General features: G+C 46.7%; 1 protein-coding gene across 29 annotated transcripts in view; it reads right to left on the bottom strand.

The window, feature by feature from the left end:
• Window positions 1–22,203, bottom strand: part of LOC138751964 (trichohyalin-like) — a 122,671-nt gene that overhangs the window by 50,300 nt on the left and 50,168 nt on the right. For 15 of the 29 annotated variants that reach the window (XM_069915040.1, XM_069915038.1, XM_069915039.1 and 12 more), the window contains 8 exons: window positions 20,743–20,781; window positions 14,190–14,219; window positions 12,443–12,481; window positions 11,663–11,695; window positions 10,619–10,648; window positions 9,262–9,291; window positions 7,050–7,082; window positions 4,526–4,567 (listed from right to left, as the gene is read on the bottom strand). In XM_069915040.1, the coding sequence (XP_069771141.1) occupies window positions 4,526–4,567; window positions 7,050–7,082; window positions 9,262–9,291; window positions 10,619–10,648; window positions 11,663–11,695; window positions 12,443–12,481; window positions 14,190–14,219; window positions 20,743–20,781 (276 nt within the window). The remainder of the gene's footprint in view (window positions 1–4,525; window positions 4,568–7,049; window positions 7,083–9,261; window positions 9,292–10,618; window positions 10,649–11,662; window positions 11,696–12,442; window positions 12,482–14,189; window positions 14,220–20,742; window positions 20,782–22,203) is intronic. The other 14 variants (XM_069915019.1, XM_069915031.1, XM_069915020.1 and 11 more) reach the window with 11 other exon arrangements.

Here is a 22,203-nt window from a genome sequence, read left to right as displayed (position 1 = left end):
CTGTCACAGAATAACTCAACCGGAGAGAGGGTTCTCTCCAACTGTGGGATCACCATGAGAAGAAAGATCAATTAGCACGAAGCAAGGGCAGCGTGAGAGCATGATTGTGGGGTTCATTCAGGAGCCTGATGGCTGCGGGGAAGGAACTGTCTCTGAGCCTGTTGGTGCGTGACTTGACACTCTTCAGCCATCTCCTTGATGGGAGGAGGGAGTGGAGAGTGTGCCCGGGGTTGTGACGGGTCCGTCGATGCATCGGCTGCCTTTTCCAGGCAGCAGGAGGTGTAGATGGTCCTGTGAAGGAGAGGGAACTTTGGGTGATGTTCGGAGCTGCAGCCATCAACTTCTCCAGCTTCTCCCGACCTTGAGTGGAGCAGTTCCCATCCCACGCTGTAGAACATCCGGCACGTCTGCTCTCGATGGTGCTCCTGTAGATGTTTTTGAGGGGCAAGGGGGACGCATCGAGGTTCTGGTTTCTCTTGTTTCCCAAGGACAGGGTTGGAAGGTGAACAGACCCCCATGTACAGGTAAGCGATGGAATCCAGAGGGGAGTTGATGGGGAGGTGGGAGAATAAAAAAGAACCTGGGATTGAAGACGGTTAGTGTAGATGGGTGAATGTTGATGGGCTGAAAGGCCTCCTTCAGTGTGGAATCTCTCTTCGAGCATTCCTGCATGTTGTTCCTTGGCAGGGGAATTGAATGAGAGGGGAATGCTCAGTGAATGGTCACAGTTGAATTGTTTGCTGGACATCATGCCTTCCTGCTTCACTCCCACCTGCCCGCATCAGGCCCAGATCCTTCCAGCTATGGAGCATCCCAAGTGTTTGTTAACAACCCTGCCTCCACCTCTCTCTCTCTCTCTCTCTCTGTCTCTCTCTCTCTGTCTCTCACTCTCTCTCTCTCTCTCTCTCTCTCTCTCTCTCTCTCTCTCTGGCAGCTCGTTCCATGTGCCCACTGCTCTCTGGGTGAAGAACTGTTCTCTCCACATACCTTTCAAATTCTACCCCCTCACCTTATATATTCTCATCTTACATTTCCATTTCTGGGAAACAGATTGTCACTAGTCACCGTATCGATTCCCCCTATGATTTATAGACCTCAATAACATCCCACCTCAACCCCCTATGCTCTGAGGAAATCAGACCTAGTTTTTGCTAAAACTTACCTAATGCTGGCAACAAATTCATAAACCTCTTCTGTGCCCTCTCCAGCTTTATAATATCCTTCCTATAGCCAGGTGACCAAATCTGTGCACAAGGTTCCTGGTGTGGCCTCACCAACGCTTTGTGGAACTTCAACATAACGTCCCCAGCACTCATGTTCAACGCCCTGATCAATGCCCCAAATGCTCTCTTCACCGCTCTGTCAGCCTGTGCTATGTATCTGCACCCCTATGTCCCTCTGCTCCACAGCTGTTAACAGATCCAGCCCTGCCCTGGTTCAATTTACCCCCACACGGCGCCCCACACTTCCCAAGTTGAACAGCATCTCCCATTCCTCAGTCCAGTTTTCCGTCTGGCCTAGATCCCGTTCCAAGTCCAGGAAAACTTCACTGTCCACCACAACCCGTCATCAGTAGATTTACTCTCCTTACCACAAACATCCTTAGCCAATTTCGTGACGTTCATGATTCTTCAATTCATTGATGTGTATTATGAAAAGCAAGGGTATTCATAGCGAACCCTTCTGCACTCTACTGGTCACGGGCCTGCAGTCTGAAACACCACCCTCTCCAACCACCCTCTAATTCTTATCACTGAGCCAATTGTTTACCCAATTTTCCGGTTGCTCTCTTGTCCCATGTGCCCTAACCTTCCCTGTCAACCTATCATGTGGGACTTACGCAAAGGCTTTTCCAAAATCCATCTAAATGGCATCAACTGCCTTAACCTCATCCACCGTCTTTGACACCATATAACCATATAACAATTACAGTACGGAAACAGGCCATCTCGGTCCCTCTAGTCCACATCGATTTAAGAGAACTCCACTAGTCCCATCTACCTGCTCCCTGTCCATAACCCTCCAATCCCCTCACATCCATGCACTTATCCAACCTTCTCTTAAATGACAAAATTGACCTTGCTGCAACCACCTCTCTCAGAAGGTCATTCCACTCAGCCACCACTCTCTGAGTGAAGAAGCTCCCTCTCAGGTTACTTCTAAACTTTTGCCCCCTAACCCTTCGTTCCAATCTCAACTACCCTCAAGGGGAAGAGTCTATTCACATCTACTCTGTCTACCCCCCTCATAATTTTAAATACCTCTATCAAATCCCCCCTCAACCTTCTACGCTCCAATGAATAAAGACCCAGTCTACTCAATCTTTCTCCGTATTCTAGATACTGCAATCCAGGCAACATTTTAGTAAATCTTCTCTGCACCTACTCTACCTTATTGATATCCTTCCTATAATTTGGGGACTAGAACTGCACACAATATTCCAAATTTAGCCTCACCAATACCTTGAACCATCTCAACATCACCTCCCAGCTCCTATATTCTATGCTTTGATTTATAAAGGCCAGCCTACCAAAAGCCTTCTTCACCACCCTATCTACCTGAGAATCCAATTTCAAAGAATGATAAACCGTTATTCCAAGATCTCTCCGTTCCTCTGCATTCCTCAATGCCATCCTCTTCACCACATATGTCCTGTTTTAATTATTCTTCCTCAAAAAATCCTATCAAGTCTCTGAAACAAGATCTCCCACATATCATCAATGCTGGATCTCCTTAATTTTCCCCTGGTTCCCATGCCTCTAAATCTCTGTTTAAAATGGGTGCCCTTAGAACCATAGAACAATTACAACATAGAAATGGGCCACCTCAGCCCCTTTAGTCTGTGCCGAACCACTTTTTTCTTGCCTAGTCACACTGACCTGCACTCAGTCCATAGCCCTCCATACCTCTCCCATCCAAATGCTTGTCCAGATTTCCCTTAAATGTTAAAATCTGGTATGGGAACATCAATGCCCCTGAGTGTAAAACCCTCCAAAAGGCAGTGGACACAGCCCAGGACATCACAGGCAAAACCCTCCCCACCACTGAGAACATCGACAGGGAATGCTGCCATCGGAGAGCAGCAGCAATCACCAAGCACACCACCAAGCACACGCTCTGTTCTCGCTGCAGCCATCAAGAAAGAAGTATCGGTGCCACAAGACTCACACCACCAGGTTCAGGAACAACAGCTACCCCTCTACCATCAAACATCCTCGACAACAAACATGTTTACATGTTTACGCTGTGTACAGTTAATTTTGCATTACCAATTAGTGGTAAATCTGCCACGCCCACAGGAAAATGGAATCTCAGGGTTGTATGTGATGTGAATGTACCTGACAATAAACCTAAAAGCTGAACCTGAATCTGAAATCGAGCCCACATCTACCACTTAGGCTGGAAGCTTGTTCCGCACCCACACCACTCTCTATGTTAAGAAGTTCCATCTAAACCTTTCTCCTTTCACCCATGTCCTCTGGCTTGTATCTCACTTGCCCTCAGTGGAAAAAGCCGATCTACATTTACTCTGTCTGTCCCCCTCATAATTTTAAATACCCCTCTCAAATCTTCCCTCATTCTTCTAAACTCCAGCGAATAAAGTCCTAACCTATTTAACCTTTCCCTGTAATTCATTCCCTGAAGTTCATGCCACATCCTAGTAAATCTCTGCACTCTTTCTATCTTATTGAAATATTTCCTGAAGTTCGGTGACCAAAACCAATTCTCCAAATATGGCCTCATCAATGTCTTGTACAACTTTACCATAACATCCCAACTCCTGTACTCAATACTTTGATTTATGAAGGCCAAGATGCCAAATGCTCTCTTTACAACCCTAACCACTCGTGATGCCACTTTCAGGGAATTATATATCTATATTCCCAAATCTCTCTGTTCTACCACACTCCTCAGTGCCCAACCATTCACCATCTACTTCCTACCTTGTTATGTCCTTCATTCCTGAAGTTGTGCCCTTTTGTCCTTGACTCCCCTACCATGGGAAACAACTTTGCTACATCTACTCTGTCCAGGCCTTTCAACATTCCAAATGCTTCTATGAGGTCCTCCCCTCATTCTTCTGAGCGTCAAGGGGTCCAGTCCAAGAGCCATCAAGCGTTCCTCATATGCTAATCCCTTCATTCCAGGAATCATTTGTTGAAAATCCTCTCTATTGCCTTAAATGAGGAGCCCAAAACCATCCCCTGTACTCCAAGAGAGCCTTCACCGATGCCTTATAACACCTCAACATCACATCCCTGGTTACGTTGTACCTATCTATATGTTAATAAGTTCTTGTCATTCCTGAATTTTGTGATTGATTGAATACACATCTGCAATTTAATGGATTAGGTCCTTCAGGTTAGATGTTACTATAGGACGTAGCTGGAGAATGAAGCTATTTGGCCCATCGAGTCAGCTCCGCCATTCGAATCATGGCTGGTGCATCTTTCCTCTCAACCTCATTCCCCTTCCCATGACCTTTGACCCCTTCCTCAGGAAAAATTAAATGTTTTAAACTTACGCTTTTCCTCCAAAGTTGTCTCACTACAACTTGCACTTGCTGCTAACGAGAAAAAAGTTCAGTCCAAACAAAATCTCAAATATTGGCAGAACTTAATTTCTTTCCATTATTTTCTGTAGATTTAATGTTTACCAGGCTTCAGTGCTACAAATGTAGTTAACAGTAAAAACACATCGCTGGAGAAACTTGGCGGGTCACACAGCGTACCGCGCATCGCAAAGGTACATAACCCACCTGTCGGGCTTGAGCCCTTCTTCAAGGTATGAGCAAAATGTCGGCAGGCGCCCGGACCAAATGGTGGTGGGGAGGGGCGCGGTCCCGCAGACAGGAGGTGGAGGAGGGAGGGGGAGGGCACAGCAGCGAGCAGGGGGAGGGGGGGTGGCTCTGTTAATGGAGAGGGCGGGGGGCAGAGAGCTGGAGGAAAGGAGACAGAGGGATGGGGAAGAGAGGGAGAGCGGGGAGTGGGCCAGCTGAAACTGGAGAGGTCGATGTTTATGCCACCTGGTTGGAGATTGTCTGGACGGAATGCTAGGTCAGACAGGATTGTAAATAACGCTCTGATACCTTTTGTCTGAAGTGACCATGTTTCTTGGGGTGCGTTCCAAAGGGAACCTGCTGTTTGTCACTTGCTACAATGGCCCCAAGATGTTGACAGGGGTGGGGTGGGGGTTCTCTTTAAGTTGCTACTGACACGATAACTTCAGGTGTTTCAGAAACCCTTGGCACCTGGCGAAGTGTTGTAGTTGCTGATGTGAAATGGAAAACGTGGCTGCCGATTTTGTATACGGCTCCGAGACAATCACGGTGATTAAATTTTAACCGGCGTCCGACCCAGACACTGTCAAGAGAACCCTGCCAAACTCCGGGGGTGGGGGCTTCAGGTGATGCCAGTGTCAAGTGGCATAGCCTCCTCCACCCCCACCCCACCCCCCGCCGCAGAGAAAGGTTCAAGACAACTCCCGTGTCCGACACCTTGGCCCAATTGGCAAAGTTCATCTGCACGCGAGCACCGAAATATTCAAGTAGATCAGCGCAACAGCACAGGCTCAGCCGCTGCCTCACCGTTATGTCATGAAGAGAACCTCCCGCTTCAACGGTGACCCATTGGGAGAGTCACCAGATCAGCATCCAGATATGAATTATCATTGAACAGTCGTCTTTGCCAAAAAGCGCACACGCGTGTACATCCATTCATGAGGACACATCTTCAGGACTGAAGGGCACCCATTTAGCCAAAGGGGGATGAACCTCTGAGATTTGCTGCCATGGGTGGCTGTGGAGGCCATTTATTGGATGTATTTAAAGGCAGCTTGAGAGGTATTTGAATAGTCAGGGCATCAAAGGTTATGGGGAGAAGGCAGGGGAGTGGGGCTGTGGAAGAATTGATCAGCTCGTGGGCCGAATGGCTTCCCTCTGATCCTACATCAGTCCAAAAGATCGGTTGAAATCCCTGCTCTCCTTTAGACACAATCTCCCCGAATAGGATGCAAGACAGCTAACAGTTAGTTGTAAGACTTCACAGTCAAACCACAGTGTCCACGCACTACATGTCCCAGCAGGCAACAATGAAAAGCTCCACTCCTTCCACAAATTTCTTCTGAAGAGACTCTGAGAACACCCTCTTTCGCTTCTCTTTCTCTCGTGTGGCAAGGGGCGTCAGGCCACACTAACTCTGTGTCTGCCTTAAAGCCATAAGGCTATTCAGCTCATCGAGTCTGCCCCGCCATTTAATCATGAGCTGATCCACTTTCCCCACTGCCCAGCCTTCTCCCCATAACCTTTGAAGCCCTGGCTTCGATTTCTGCCTCAAATACACCCAATGACCCGGCCTCCACAACCGCCTGTGGCCACAAATTCCACAGATTCACCGGCCTCTGGCTGAAGAAATTCCTCCGCTTCTCCATTATAAGCGGACGCCCTTCAATCCTGTCCTTAACTCTCCCAGCATGGGAACCAACCTTCCTATTCTGTCCACGCCTTCCAACATCCACAATGCTTCGATGAGACTTCCCCCTCATTCTCCTAAATTCCAGCAAGAACAGATCAAGGGCCGTCCAATGATTCTCCTTTCATTCCCGGAATCCCCCTTCTGAACCACCTCTTGTGTCAGCGCATCCTTTCGTAAGTAAGGAGCCCAAAACTGCTCGCGGTACTCAAAGTGAAGCCTCACCAGCGCCTTACAGACCCTCAACCCGGACTCGAATCCACAGTCACGTTGCCTTCTGACCACCTCAACACACTCTATTCCTCTTGAAATGAACGCCAGCCTTGCACTTGCCTTCTTCACCACCGACTCAACCTGGACGTTGACCTTCGGATTATCCTTATGGCAGACAGAAGGCAATTTTGTGTAATATTATAAGTTTTGTACCATTATATGACAATAAAGGAATCTTGACTGATCGACCAGCATAAACAGCAGTCAGCTGGCATCCTTGGCTGTGCCCCTGCGTTTATGGGGGCGTTAATATTACATGACGCTCAATGCACAATGACAAGGTCGCTTGGCAAATTTCCAACTTACCACCTCCTGCTGTTGGCATAGAAGCTTCAGCTGCTGAGAGGAGAAAAAATCTCGTATGTAGCATCGTATTGAACAATGCAAAGCAAAATGTACTGTTTTTGTGAACAGTTAATAAATTTTTAACCACAATATATTCAAATGTAAACTGTTTCAAAAAAAATTTATGACATATGGTAATGTAATCCCATCCCCCGAAACCCCCCCCCCACCCCTAAAATAAAGGAAAGAGAGAAAAAAAACTGGAAAATGTCAAGAAAATTTAAAAAAACATTCAACTTGGCAATGTCGTAAAGTTAGACATTTTTAATTAGGGGATAGGTAATTTTTTGGGGGACGAATTATGGGGGGGTGGTCAAGGTCCCACAGGACACGATGCCATTTTGATTGAGTAATATTAAGGTTACAAGATTTTATGTATCAATTTGAATTTGTGTTCATTGCTTTAGCAGTTTCTGGGAAATGTCTAGCAAATCATGAAAATCAGAAATAGATTTAGGGATGGAAAGGTGGAGCGCAGAACTTCGCAGTTGTATAGCGTTACAGAAGATTACTTATATCCTGCGAGATAAATATCATGGTTTTGGGAAAATATGGAGCCCATATTTACAAAACTTTGGTTGACGTTCCCGGTCATTTCAGCTCCAGAAAATTTTGGATAAATGAGGATTTCGGATATCCTCATTTATCTGAAATTTTTTAAACATTTTGGATAACTGGGGATTTTCGAGAATCTGATTTTGGATCATTGGAGTTGTTGTTGTGAGAGTGTGTGTGTGTGTGTGTGTGTGTGTGTGTGTGTGTGTGTGGGAATGTAGACCAAGGAGTGGCAAAATGGAATTTAGATTAATATTGACATTTCGACATACAGTAACAGGCCCTTTCAGCCCACAAGCCCATGTCACCCAATCACACCCAATTAAACTCCAACCCTCCGAAGTGTGGGAGGAAATCCGAGCAGACATAGGGAGAACGTAGAAACTCCTTACAGACAGTGCTGGGTTTGAACCAGGGCCTCTGGTGCGGTAACAGTGTCACACTAACCCGCCCTGCTAACCGTGCTGTCAAGACAAGTGTGAGATGTTGCACTTTAACACAGTGAATGGCAGAGACCTGGAGAGTGTTGTAGAACAGAGAGACACCAAGGAGTATAGGCAGCATTTTGGGCACTAGCCTTCAGTAGGGTTGGGGTCAGGTGGGGTGGGGAGGAGGGAGAATATTGCTTAAAAAGGTTGGGATCTTATGACTCAGCCCGAGAATGTGTTGGAGAGACTACACTAGGATTACAGTGTGCAGATCTGGTCACCTAGCTAGCTGCAGTGAAGACTTCAACAAATTGGAAGGGCTGCAGAGAAGATCTACCATGATGTTGGCAGGTCAAGCGAGAGGTGGGGGGTTGGGGGGGAGTGGTTGAAAGGTTGGTTAGGCTGCGTCTTTATTCCCTGGAGCGTTGGAAGCTGAGGGTTTATAAAATCATAAGGTTAAAATGAATTAAAAGTCAAAACACAAAGCTGGAGAAACTCAACTGGTTAAACAATGTACTTTATAAAACAAAGATGAAAATACATAATCAATGTTTCGGGCTTGAACCCTTCATCATCCTGGGTTTTTTTTTCACTTGTACTTTGATGAGGGGGGTCAGTCCCGAAATGCTGATTTATATCTTCGCTACATGAAGAAATATTTGACCTGCTGAGTTTCTCCTTCATTGTGTTTTTACCTCAATCACGGTGGTCTGCAGACTCGCATGTTTCACCACTGGATAAAATGAATGTTCCCTGTCCTTTTCCCAGCGCAGATGATTCTAGATCCAGACAGAAGAGATTTAAGGTGAGAGGGGAGAGGTTTAAGAGGGGCCTGAAGGACAGTGATTTCACTCAGAGGGTGGTCTGTACCTGGAACAAGTTGCCATAGTAAACGCTAGAAGTGGATACATTTCTAATGTTCAATTGACATTTGGACAGATGTCTGTCGAAGATGGTTTTAGAGGGGATATGGAGCAAATGCAGGTAAGTAAGGCCAGCATGGATGAGTTGGGCCAAAGGGCCTCTTCGCGCTACATGTCGTTATGATTCTACATAGGAAAATAGGTCTTAATATCTCCAGTGTTCACTCAGTGTCCCCTCAGCAAAGCTGCCATTATACTTGGCTTAGCTACATCTACCTTCCGCTCACCCCACCCTCTGATTTATCTGGGAGTCCGCCATCAACTTACCAGCTTCTGCCTGAGGTCGTGGTTGACTGGCTGTTGAAAGAGAATAAAACAATTAAATAGTTTGGACTCCTCGCAATTCGGTCAATCTGACGGTCATCAAATTTCAAGCAAGTTTGCCTGAAGTTCTCTCCACCTTGCACTGAACATACTTGGGTATTGAAGAAACAATGGAATCACTGGAGGAACTCAACAGGTCAGGAAATGGTCAGGTTTTGGATCGGATCCCCAATAGGACAGGTGAAATCACACACGCGTGCATGCGGATAAATAGACAGATATATTGTAAATGGTCGGGCACTGAGGAGTGCGGAGGAGCAAAGAGACCTGGGGATACAGATACTTTGTTTCCTGAAGGTGGTGTCACAAATGGACAAGGTTGTAAAGAAAGCTTTTGGCATCTTAGCCTTTATAAATCAAAGGATTGCGTACAGGAGTTGGGATGTGATGATAAAGTTATAGAAGACATTGATGAGGCCACATTTGGAATATTGTGTGCAGTTCGAGTCACCTAACTCCAGGAAGGATTATCAATAAAATTGAAAGAGTGCAGAGAAGATTTACTAGGATGGAGAGATAGATGGAAGGATAAATGGATATATAGATGGATGGAAGGATAGAGCTAAGAGACATAAGGAGAGATGGAGACATCAAAAGAGAGAGGAATACAGTAGAAGTCCAAAAATCTGGATGCCAGAAAGCCGGACCACCTGAGAATCTGGACTTCGAAAACTCTCAAAGCTTTTCAATGGAGCGGGTTTTTGTGTGTGCATGTGGACCTGTGTAAGCACCACAGATGCACGACGGCAACAAGCAACCACTTTATTTTTCTTTAAAACTGCTCCTTTTGATAAATGAAGTGTGCTGTATTTACTAATGAATAAACTATCAAAATTTATTCCTCCTCAAACTTGAATTTCAAAAATACTGCCCGAGATTTCAGAAATCTGACACTCCAGACCGACCCAATCACTGAGCAGCCTGGATATTTGGTCTTTGACTGTAGAGAGGTGGAGGTAGAGAGAGATAGAGGTAGAGAGAGGTGGGGGGAGAAGGGGAGAGGGGGAGAGGGGAGGGGGGAGAGGTTTGGAGATAGATAGATAGACAGACAGACAGACAGACATTTGGACAGATGTCTATCAAAGAAGGTTTTAGAGGGATATGGAGCAAATGCAGGTAAGTAAGGCCAGCATGGATGAGTTGGGCCAAAGGGCCTCTTCGCGCTACATGTCGTTATGATTCTACATAGGAAAATAGGTCTTAATATCTCCAGCGTTCAGTCAGTGATGCTTGGCTTAGCTACATCTACCTTCCACCCACCCCGCGCTCTGACTTATCTGGGAGTCCGCCTTCAACTTACCAGCTTCTGCCTGAGGTAGCGATTGACTGGCTGTCGAAAAAGATTAAAACAATTAAATAGTTTGGACTCCTCGCAATTCGGTCAACCTAACGGTCATCAAATTTCAAGCAAGTTTGCCTGAAGTTCTCTCCACCTTGCACTGAACATACTTGAGTATTGAAGAACCAATGGAATCGCTGGAGGAACTCAACAGGTCAGGAAGCATCCGTGGGTAGAAATGGTCAAGGATTTGGATCGGATCCCCAATAGGACAGGTGAAATCACACACAAGTGCACGCAGGTAGATAGGTAGGTAGGTAGGTCGGTGAGTAGGTAGCTGGGTAGGTAGATGGGTAGGTAGATGGGTAGGTAGATAGATAAGTAGTTTGATAGGTAGATAGATCAATAGGTAGGTAGATAGGTAGCTATGTAGATAGGAAGATAGATAAAGAGATAGGGAAAGAAGCTGAGGAGGTGCTCAGAGGTGACAGGATACAGGACAGGATTTGGAGGTGAGAGAACCATGAAGAGGCGAGAGGAGAGTTCAATTGGAAAGAAAAACAAAGATACTGAAGTGCTGGAGGAGGTCTCGCAGCCTCAACAGGTCTCGCAGCGTCCCAAGGAAGTAATGAAATATCGCCGAGGTTTCACCACTTTGTAAGGTAACATCAAACAGCAGACGCCCAAATCACAGAGCTTGAGAACAGCAGGGGGTGCAAATGGGGAGAGGTGAGAGAGGCTCTCACAGTATGCCCTTTAAAGGGAGGAGGAGAACATCTTGAGGGTTGGCATCCCTCGACGACATTTCCCAGGGGAGCAACTGAATGGAGTGAAGGTTGCCAAAGGGGAGAAGTGAGAGAGAGGGGGAGCGAGAAAGGGAGGAGTGCCGGAGCAGGTGGAGAAGAAATGGTACCAGTGAAATTGGATGGAAGAGGGATCAATGTTCATGCCGTTGGGTTAAAGGCTGTCTGGGAGGATATTGAGCAGGGGCTGCGAAGCTGAATCGCATGGACGAGTTCCCCCAGCCTGAGTATCTGGCCCCTGCACCTCCTGTGTTTATCATACCTCGTAATCTCTCCGCCTCTTCATTTATTCTCCCTGTGGAGAGGCCACAGATGCAATTAGTTCAGACCATCCACACATTATGGAAACAACAGAGGCAGGATGTGAGAACCCAACGATAAAGGCATACAGGTGATCATTATAACGTGATGGAAGGAAATTAAAAGACCTTGCAAAGTGTCTCCACAAGGTTCACAAATCATTACACAATCACATTCACTGACCTCTACCCTCGATAACCCTCTACTCCATTCCTACATCCTCAAAAACCCTGTACCTTTTTTATCAACCATTCCTCCTCTTTCTCCCATTCCTTTCTTCCCTCTCTCTCTCCCCTCACCCTCCCTCTTCTCCTCCTCTCTCTCCCCTCCACCTTTTCCCATCTGTCCCTCTCCTCTCCCTCTTCCTCTCCTCCTTCTTCTCCCTTTCCCTCCCCTTTCCCTCTCTCCCTTCCTCTTTCCCTCCACCCTTCCCCATCCCTCTCCCTCTCCCCTTCCAACTTTTCCCATCCCTCCCCCTCTCTCAAGGTACGCTTGTGCATAAATTTATCAACTTGTAAGATCTGTAAGTTGCTGACAACATTCAACAGGGTGATAGGACGTGAGGAGCAGGGAGCGGTTACGTGAACAATCGCCCATCCGTTCTGAAACAAGCCCGAAATCTGTAACCACGTAAGAATCTCCCTCCACAGAGGCCCACTCACCTGCTGACATTTTCAAGCATTTTCAGCCTCTCACACTGTTCTATTTATTATTTACATCTCAGAATTCAAATGAAACTCACGATTTCGAAGCAGTCTCTGTTCTTCTAATTGTAAAAACTCTGCGAATGGAATTGGACAACCAGTATCAGCCCTGAAGCTGAACATTGTGATTCAATGCAGCAATTATCACCAGCACGTTCGGGAGGTTCCCGTTTTTGATTCCAAGATTTACTCTCACACGCTGCGCACATGCACACACACTCATTTATACACAGACACACACAGGTGCACCTAAACACACACAGACTCTCTTTCACACACACAAACACACGTAAACACACAGACAAACACACATAGACTTACACATACACACACATACATAACTCTCTCTCACACACATATAAACACAGACTCTCTCCCCAACACACACACCCACATAAACACATAGAATTTCTCTCTCACACACACACATACATAGACACACACAAACACACACAGACCCCTCTCATACACATGCATACACCGACATACACAACCATACATATGCACCCTGACTCTACCATGCTCATACACATATAGAGGGTCTGATAAGGCACTGGTTAGAGCACTGGTCTAGTAAGCTAGGGGTTGTGAGTTTGTTCCTCGCTGGGGCGCTGGGCAAAATTACAATAGACAAAGTTACATTCTAAATAACATATTACGTTCCAATAATGGAACCTTTACCTTGACATAAACAATCTCCCCTTCACACACACTAAAACATATACATTGTCTCTCATGAGAATAATCTGGTGTAAAGTGCTTGTTATTTAATTCTTTCTTTGGCTTGGCTTCGCGGACGAAGATTTATGGAGGGGGTAAAAGTCCACGTCAGCTGCAGGCTCGTTTGTGGCTGATAAGTCCGATGCGGGACAGGCAGACACGGTTGCAGCGGCTGCAGGGGAAAAATGGTTGGTTGGGGTTGGGTGTTGGGTTTTTCCTCCTTTGCCTTTTGTCAGTGAGGTGGGCTCTGCGGTTATTTAATTAAGATGCACAAATAAACAACAATCAGCCCTGAACTCCCAAAAGCCAACCCTGTTTGTCATTAGTGGGGGGAGGGGGGTGGGGAACGTAATGTCTCACCAGAATGTTTAATCCTGAAAGGGAATGAGTGTGTGGAAAGTCTAGGAATGAGGTTCTACTTCACACAGTTGGAGCCTGAGCCCATCATGGTGTCAGTCACCACTTCCACCTGTCAACCCTCCGCTGGTTTCACAGATCTCTCCCACTTCTTCCCTCCCATTTTTTTCTGATGAGCACCGGGTGCCGTGAACTTCCTGCCTGTTCCCTTCCCCTCTCCTGACTCTCCCCCCCAGCGACCTGCCTCCTTCCACTTGGGGTGCGATTGAATCCCTGTGACTCCTGCCCTGTCATGCCCTAGGCCTCCTGAATAATCCATCTCATGGCTGATAAAAGAGCTGCAATAAAATTTCTCTGCCTGAATTCTACAGTTCAATGGCCCTATGAGTTACAGTCTGTGGTACGGTGAACCAACCCCTTGATTTTTAAAAGAATTTAATTTAGTCATACACCATAGTAACAGGCCCTTTTGGCCCACAAGCCCGTACCGCCCAATTGACCTACAACCCATTTGGAAGGAGACGGGAACACCTGGACAAAACCCACGCTTACACAGGTAAGAACAAACAGCACGGGATTCGAACCAGTCATGAAATTGTGCTGACCGTCTCGCTAAATGCACCAATAATTCTTCAAATCCACAACACTTCACCAGCATTCTTTATACTGCCCCTGCTCTTGCAGGTCATTAACTCTCGGTAAACTTACCTCTCTCAAATTGTTCGGCCACCATCTTTTCTGTTCAAGAAATAAAACAGATCCAATTTCAAATTAGAAAGAGCAAAGGCAGCTGTAGAAAACATTGGTTCGGTCAGCCCCGGGACGTCTGGGCACCCCATTAAAGGTCGAACGTGGAGGCTTTGGAAAGGGTGCAGAGGAGGTTGAACGCAATGTGGATCTGATTGAGGTGGAGGGTACGCATTTTTGGAGAGGTTGGACAAACCTGGGTGGTGTGTAACTTTAAAAAATTTTGACACGCAGCCCTTCCAGACCATGAGCCTGTGCCCCCCAAACACACCAGTTAACTTACAACCCCCGTAAGCTTTTGAAGGTGGGGGGAGAAAACCTGAGTACCCAGGAAAAAAACCTATGCTGACATAGGGAGAGCATGGAAACTCCTTACAGACGGCACAGGATTCAAACCCTGGTCCCGATCACTGACGCTGTAAAGGCATTACACTCACCGCTATGCCAACCCTGCCTCCCATTAGTCACAGAAGCCAAGGGAGTGAAAGAAAGGAGTTGCAATGTCCTGGCTCATGTTCCCAGTACCAGGGAGGAGGTGCAAGGAGCCTTGGATATCAATGAAGAAGACATATCCCCAGGACCTGAGGCAGTGCATCCCCACACTTCGTAGAAGCTGGGAAACAAATTGCAGAGGCTCTTGCCAAGATACTTCCATCAACCTTGGCCTTGGGCGAAGGCTGGAAGACTGACGGATGGCCGATGTGGTGCTGTTATTTAAATAGGATAGCAGGGACAAGCCAGTGAATTGCAAGCCAGTGAGCCTGATGCAAGGGGTCGGGAAGTTGCTGGAGGGGATTCTGAGGGACAGGACCTACCAGCGTTTGGATAGTCAGGGGTTGATTGGAGGTGGTCAGCAAGGATTCGTGTGTGGCAGATCATGTCTCACGAATCTCATAGTTTTTTTGAAGAGGTGTCCAAGAGGTTTGATGAGGGACAGGGCAGTGGACATTGTAGATGTGGCCTTCGACAATGTCCGACATGGCAGGTTAGTATGGAAGGTGAACTCACATTGGATCTGTTACATAGTCAGGATAATGTGAACTATTTTGTAACCATGTAAGAATACACCCTTCTCACTGTAGTAAACCACTGTGGGGCGTATGTATATGAGTGTGTGTGAACAGTTTCCTGAGCTGGTGGAAAGCATCAGTAAGTAAAATCTCTTCTGTTATTCGAATCTTGCATCTCTATTATTTAAGAAGCCTCCCCAGTAACACAAAAACATAACATGGTGGCAGTGGTATAGAGAACAAGAATAAAGCCATACAATTGATTGTAAGTCATTGAAATACGAAGGGGAAGAAGAGAAAAAAACATTACTAAAAAAATGCAACTGCAGTTCCGGTGATGGACATAGTTCAAAAGGTTTTAGTATTCAAAAGCTATTTTAAAAATGCAACAGAAGAGAGTTTACTTACTGATGCCATCCACCATCTCAGGAAAATGTTCACACACACTCATATACATACGCCCCACAATGGGGCACTACGGTTTCTACAGTGAGAAGGCTGTATTCTTACGCGGTTACAAAATAGTTCACATCATCCTGACTATATAACAGGGGATCCAAGGGGATTTGAACTTTGTTCAGTGGAAGGAGGCAGTGGGTAGAAGTGGAGGGTGGCCTTTCTCTAGAAGTGGGGACAATGTTCAAAAGATACTTGAACGAGCCCAGAATAATAGCGGTTGACATGGATGAGTTCGACATCATAATCCAACACTTTATTCCAGCCCCCATTATCCATTTTCATCCTCTCCCCCCCCATTCAATCCACCGACTGCCCACCAGACCAACTCTCCCCATCTGTCCTTTACCTCTCCATTAATAATTCCCAATGTCAGCTCCATTCCTCATCGTGTCCCAGTGCTGGAGTTCCTGTTTATCACCCCCCAGTGGACTTCTCTGCCTTCCACCCTCTCCACCCCCAGATCACAGCTCTGTCAGCTCTGTGTGTTTCCACCGGTACAAAATAATGAAGGGTTTAGAGAGGTCAGGTTGAAAGGGGAAAGATTGAAAAGTTAACAAACCTTGTAGAAGGACCAGGACTAGCTGGAAAAATGGGCTACAAAATGGCAGATGGAGTTTAATGCAGACAAGTGTGAGGTGCTGTATTTTGGAAGGACAAACCAAGGAAGGATGTACACAGTAAATGGTCAGGCACAGAGGCATGCGGAGAAACAGAGGGATCTGGGAATACAGATACATAATTCCCTGAATGTGGGGTCACAGGTGGATAGGGGCATAAAGAGAGCTTGTGGCAGATTGGCCTTCATAAATCAAAGTACTGAGTACAGGAGTTGGGATGTTATGGTAAAGTTGTACAAGACAATGGTGAGGCCAAATTTGGAGTATTGTGGGCAGTACTGGTCACCGAACTATAGGAAAGATATTAATAAGGTTGAAAGAGTACACAGAAGATTTATTAGGATGTTGCCTGGACTTCTGAACCTGTGTTACAGGGAAAGGTTAAACAGGTTAGAACTTTATTTCCTGGAGCGTAGAAGAATGAGGGGAGATTTTATAGAGGCATTTAAAATTATGAGGGGACAGACAGAGAAAAGGCAAGCAGACATTTTCCTCTGAGGGTTGATGCGATACAAACCAGAGGACATCGGTTAAGGGTGAAAAGGGAAAGGTTTAGGGAAAGCATGAGGGGGAACTTCTTCACACTGAGAGTGGTGGAGGTGTGGAACGAGTTGCCAGCTGAAATGATGAATACTGGCTCAATTTTGACATTTTAGAAGAATTTGGTCAGGTACATGGAAGGAAGGGGTATAGAGGGCTATGGAGTGGGTGCAGGTCAGAGGGACTAGGGAGAATAATAGTTTTGGCAGAGACTAGAAGGACATAATTTAGCTGGACAGCACGGTAACAGGCCCTTCCAGTCCATGAGGCCGTGCCACTCAATTTACATCCAATTGATCTACATCCCTGGTATGTTTTGAAGGTTGGGAGGAAACTGGAGCACTCGGATGAAACCCACAGGCACAGGGAGAACGTTCAAACTCCTTAGAGACGGTGCCGGATTCGAACTTAGGTCGCTGGCGCTGAAACAGCGTGGTGCTCAACACCACGCTAACCATGCTGCCCTCGTTCTGTTCTATGGTTCTCTCGCTTGGCTGCAAATGCCTCCCAACTCAAAACCTCCCCACCCTGGGCCCTTCATCCTTCACCCCTTCACGCTCCACCTCTACCCCATCCCTCTCTATACCACGACTCCCCTCTCAGTGCCGACTCAGGGTCCCTACCCAAAACATCGGCCACCCCTTCCCTGCCACCCATTGATGCTGCTCGACCAGCTGAGTTCCTGTGGTAGATACCATATATTTCAGTGGATAAGGCAACCCTCAAATAAGACGAGACCCCAATTTTAGTCCGAATTTCATGGATTTAGCTCATACCGGTGGTATAAGACAACCTCCAAACATACTGGTATGGTACCATAAGTGTGCTGACATCAGTGGTGGGCAAACTAATGGAAAATGTTCCTAGAGATGGTGTATATAATTATCTGGATAGACATGGTATGTTTAGGAACAGTCAACATGGATCTGTACGTGGAAGGTCGTGTTTGACAAATCTTATTGAATTTTTTGAAGAGTTTATCAGGAAAATTGACGATGGTCAATATTGACCCTGGTCTATATTGTCTTCAGTAAGACCTTTCACAAGGTCCCACACGGAAGGTTCAATCATTAGATGTGATTATGGAAATAGTAAAATGGATTCAACAGTGGCTAGATGGGAGATGACAGAGAGAAGTGGTGGAGAACTGTTTGTCGGGTTGGAGGCCAGTAGCTAGTGGTGGGCATCAAGGATCTAGACTGGGCCCTTTGTTGTTTGTAATATACATTAACGATCTGGATGATGGGGTGCTAAATTGGATTAATAAGTATGCGGGTGATACTAAGATCGGTGGCGTTGTGGATAGTGAGGAAGGATTTCAAAGCTTGCAGAGAGATTTGGGCAAGTTAGAAGAGTGGGCTGAAAGTTGGCAAATGGAGTTTAATGCTGACAAGTGTGAGGTGCTACATTTTGGTCGGCCTAATGAAAATAGGTCATATGTGGTGAATGGTCGGGTGTTAAAGAAGGAAATTGAACAGAGAGATCTAGGAATAATGGTCCACAGTTCCCTGAAGGTGGAATCTCAGGTGGAGAGGGTAGTGAAGGCGTCCTTTGGAACGCTGCCATTTATAAATCAGAATATAGAGAATAAGGGTTGGGAGGTCATGTTAAAATTGAACGAGGCACTGGTGAGGCCAAATCTGGAAATTGTGTTCAGTTCTGGTCACCAAATTATAGGAAGGATGTGAACAAATAGAGATAGAACGGAGAAAATTCACCAGACGATACCTGGGTCTCGACACCTGAGTTATAGAGAAAGTTAGGTCTTTATTCCTTGAAGTGTGGAAGGCTGAGGGGGATTTGATAGGGGTCTTTAAAATGCTGAAGGGGATAGATAGATGTGGATAAACTTTTTCCATTAAGGAGAGGGGAGATTCAAACTAGAGGACATGAGCTGAGAGTTAGGGCGCAAATGTTTAGGTGTAACATAAGGGGAAATTTCTTTACTGAGAGAGCGGGGTCTGTGTGGAACGAGTTTCTGGTGGAGGCAGGTACAATATTATATTTTAAGAAAGCTTTGGTTAGGTATATGGATGTAAAAGGGTTATGGGCTGAATGCAGGTCAGTGGGACCAGGAGAGTACAAGTGTTTTGGCATGGACAAGAAGGGCCTGTTTCCCTGCTGTAATTGTTATATGGACTGAGCTGGTGTGGATGGCTGGAAGGCGGGTGAAGCACCGTCACAAAGCGGTTCACAGTTCAGTCTGTCACTAGCTTCTGTCTTAACCAGTTTAACCACTAGATATTTGCATGAACCAGCCATTTACAGATCACGTGCATGAAGACTGGAATAATTGGGTGATGAGTGCAGAAAAGTCCTTCACAAAAGGAGGGGGGTGGGTGGGGGTCTATGTGTGGAGTGGGGTTGGTGGGGGTCTAGGTGTGGAGGGGGTCTATGCGAGGAGGTGGGTGGGTGGGGGCCTATGCGTGGAGGGGGTTGGGTGGGTGTCTATGTGTGGAGAGGGAATGGGTGGGGGCCTACGTGTGGGTAAGTGGGTGGGGATCTATGCATGGAGAGGGTGTGGGTAGGGATCGATGCTTAGGGGGCTGGGGGGAGTCTATGTGTGGATGGGGTTGGGTGGGGGTCTTTGCATAGAGGGGGGTGGGTGGAGGTCTATGCGTGGAGAGGGGGTGGGTGAGGGTCTCTGCGTGGAGAGGGGGTGGATGGGGGTCTATGAATGGAGGGGGTGTGGGGAGTCTATGCGTGGATGGGAGTGGTTGGGGGTCTATGAATAGAGGGGGGTAAGTGGGGGTCTATGAATAGAGGGGATGGGTAGGGGTCTATGCATGGAGAGGGGGTGGGGGGAGTCTATGTGTGGATGGGGGTGGGTGGGGGTCTATGAATAGAGGGTGGTGGGTGGGGGTCTATGCATGGAGAGGGGGTGGGGGAGTCTATGCGTGGATGGGGTGGGTGGAGGTCTATGAATAGGGGTCTATGCATGGAGGGGGGTGGGGGAGTCTATGCATGGATGGGGTGGGTGGTGGTCTATGAATAGAGGGGGGTGGGTGGGGGTCTATGTGTGGAGAGGGGGTGGGGTGAGTCTATGCATGGATCGGGGTCTATGTATGTATGGGGGTCTATGAATAGAGGGGGTGGGTAGGGGGACTATGAATAGTGGATGGGGGTCTCTTCGTGGATGGGGGTCTCTTCGTGGATGGGGGTGGGTGGGGGTCTATGAATAGAGGGGGTGGGTGGGGGTCTATGCATAGAGGGGGGTGGGTGGGGTTCTATGAATAGAGGGGGGTGGGTGGGGGTCTATGCATGGATAGGGGTGGGTAGGGGTCTATGAATAGAGGGGGGTGGGTGGGGGTCTATGAATAGAGGGGGTGGGTGGGGGTCTATGAATAGAGGGGGGTGGGGGTCTATGCGTGGATGGGGGTGGGTGGGGGTCTATGTGTGGAGAGGGGGGTGGGTGGAGGTCTACACGTGGGGGGGTGGGGGGGGGGGGGTTTCTGCGTGCTACATCCCTTAATGTGCTGTTCATCCTTGTGCTTGAGGCATGGGTCAAAGTGAAAACAGAGACCATAAGAAAATCTTTCAAAACGCACGGAGTCTCTCGTGCAGGGGTGGATGATTTAATGAGGGACGATGACGGCAAAAATGAAACAAAATAAAATTCTGTACTCAACAGCAGCTTTTAAAAAAAATATACCGGTAGCTTAAAAATTTGTGGTAGGGACCAATCAGGTGGCATTTTGAGTAGAATTTTAAGGTCATTGTTTTTGTATCTGGCCTACAGAATGCACCCCCCCCCCCCCACCCCCCACTTTTCAGTGCTTCACATGTCACCCTATCTGCTGAAATATATGGTACTTATTTTTTGGCTCCAGTTGTCAGCGTCTGCGGTCTCTCGCCTGCCTCAACCCTTCTTTTACCCGGTCCATTTACCAAGTTCGAGGAATTCCTGTTCTTCGCGTGCCAGCCTCTCTATTGTCAGAGAAATGGCGAGATGTTAGTACAAGATTATAAAAAATATACGGAACAGTCCAAATTAATCAAATAATCTACTCTGTTCAACGAGGCAGCGGTTAGGGTGACCTCATTTGGAAAGATAGTTGTACTGGAAAGATTCACGAGCCATGGATAAAGCAATGAAAGAAGTGGATAAGGTAGAAACAGGGAGGTTGCTTCCAGCAGGAAGTGAGACCAGAACCAGGGACCTAAGTTGACTCTCGCCACCCTCTTCCGTTTTATATATTTATAGAATTTTGTGCTATCTGTTTTTACATTTTGTGCTAATTTCCCTTCATAATCCTTTTTCCCTTCCTTATTTTCCATTTAGTTCTCCTTTGTTGCCTTTTAAGGTTTTCCCAATCCTTCAGTTTCCCACTACTCCTGGTGACTTTGTACACATGAACGTTTAATTTTAAACTGTCCTTTATTTCCCCAGTTAAACAAGGCTGACTCTTCCCTCTCTTACTGCCCTTACTTTTAATGGGAATATATTTTTGTTCGGCACTGTGAAAAATTTCTTTGAAAGTCTTCCACTGTTCCTCAACTGTTCTGCCAACTCGTCTGAGCTCCCAGTCCATGTTGACCAATTCCTCCCTCATCACGTTGTAGCCTCCCCTGTTCAAGAATAATACACTCGTTTTAAATCGAACTATTGCACCCTCCATCTGTATGAGAAATTCAATCATACGATGATCGCTTTTTGCAGAGGGGAAAAAAACTACAAGATTGTTAATTTTACCTATCTCGGTGCACAATACTAGACCCAAAATAACATTCTCCCTTGTTGGTTCCGTAACATTCTGCTCAAGAAAGCTATCATGGATGCATTCCAGACTCCCTCAACCCTAACCCTAACCCTAACCCTAACCCTTCCCACATTATCTGGAAGTTAAAAGTCCCCCACGACAACTGCTGTTCCATTCTTAAACGCCTCAGCTCTCTCTCGGTTAATTGCCTGTGCCACTGTGTTATTGTTATTTGGTGGGCGATAGACAACTCCCACCAATGTTTTTTTTCCCCTTTATTATTCTTAATCTCTATCCAGATGGGCTCAACATTCTGTTCCTTTGAGCTTACATCGTCTCTCACTATGGCCCTGATCTCATCCTTCATTAAGAGTACCACCCATCACCTTTACCTTCCTATCTTTTTGTATTACCTGATATCCTTGAATATTTAATTCCCAATCACGCCCAACTTGCAACCATGTTTCTGTACTGGTCTCATCTGCCAGAGCCCCTGCAATTTCTACACCGCCCCTTCAAGGTCCGAGGGAATATCTTGTCAGGCCCTGGGGAGTTATCCACCCTCATTTACTTTAAGACAGCAATCACTTCCTCCTCTTTAGGTTCCATAACTGGAATTCTCTGTGCAAGCAGCAGAGATTAAGTGCAT

This window comes from Narcine bancroftii, chromosome 1, assembly GCF_036971445.1.
Source record: "Narcine bancroftii isolate sNarBan1 chromosome 1, sNarBan1.hap1, whole genome shotgun sequence".
Lineage (NCBI taxonomy): Eukaryota > Metazoa > Chordata > Chondrichthyes > Torpediniformes > Narcinidae > Narcine > Narcine bancroftii.
This window is presented reverse-complemented; position numbering and strand designations above follow the sequence as displayed.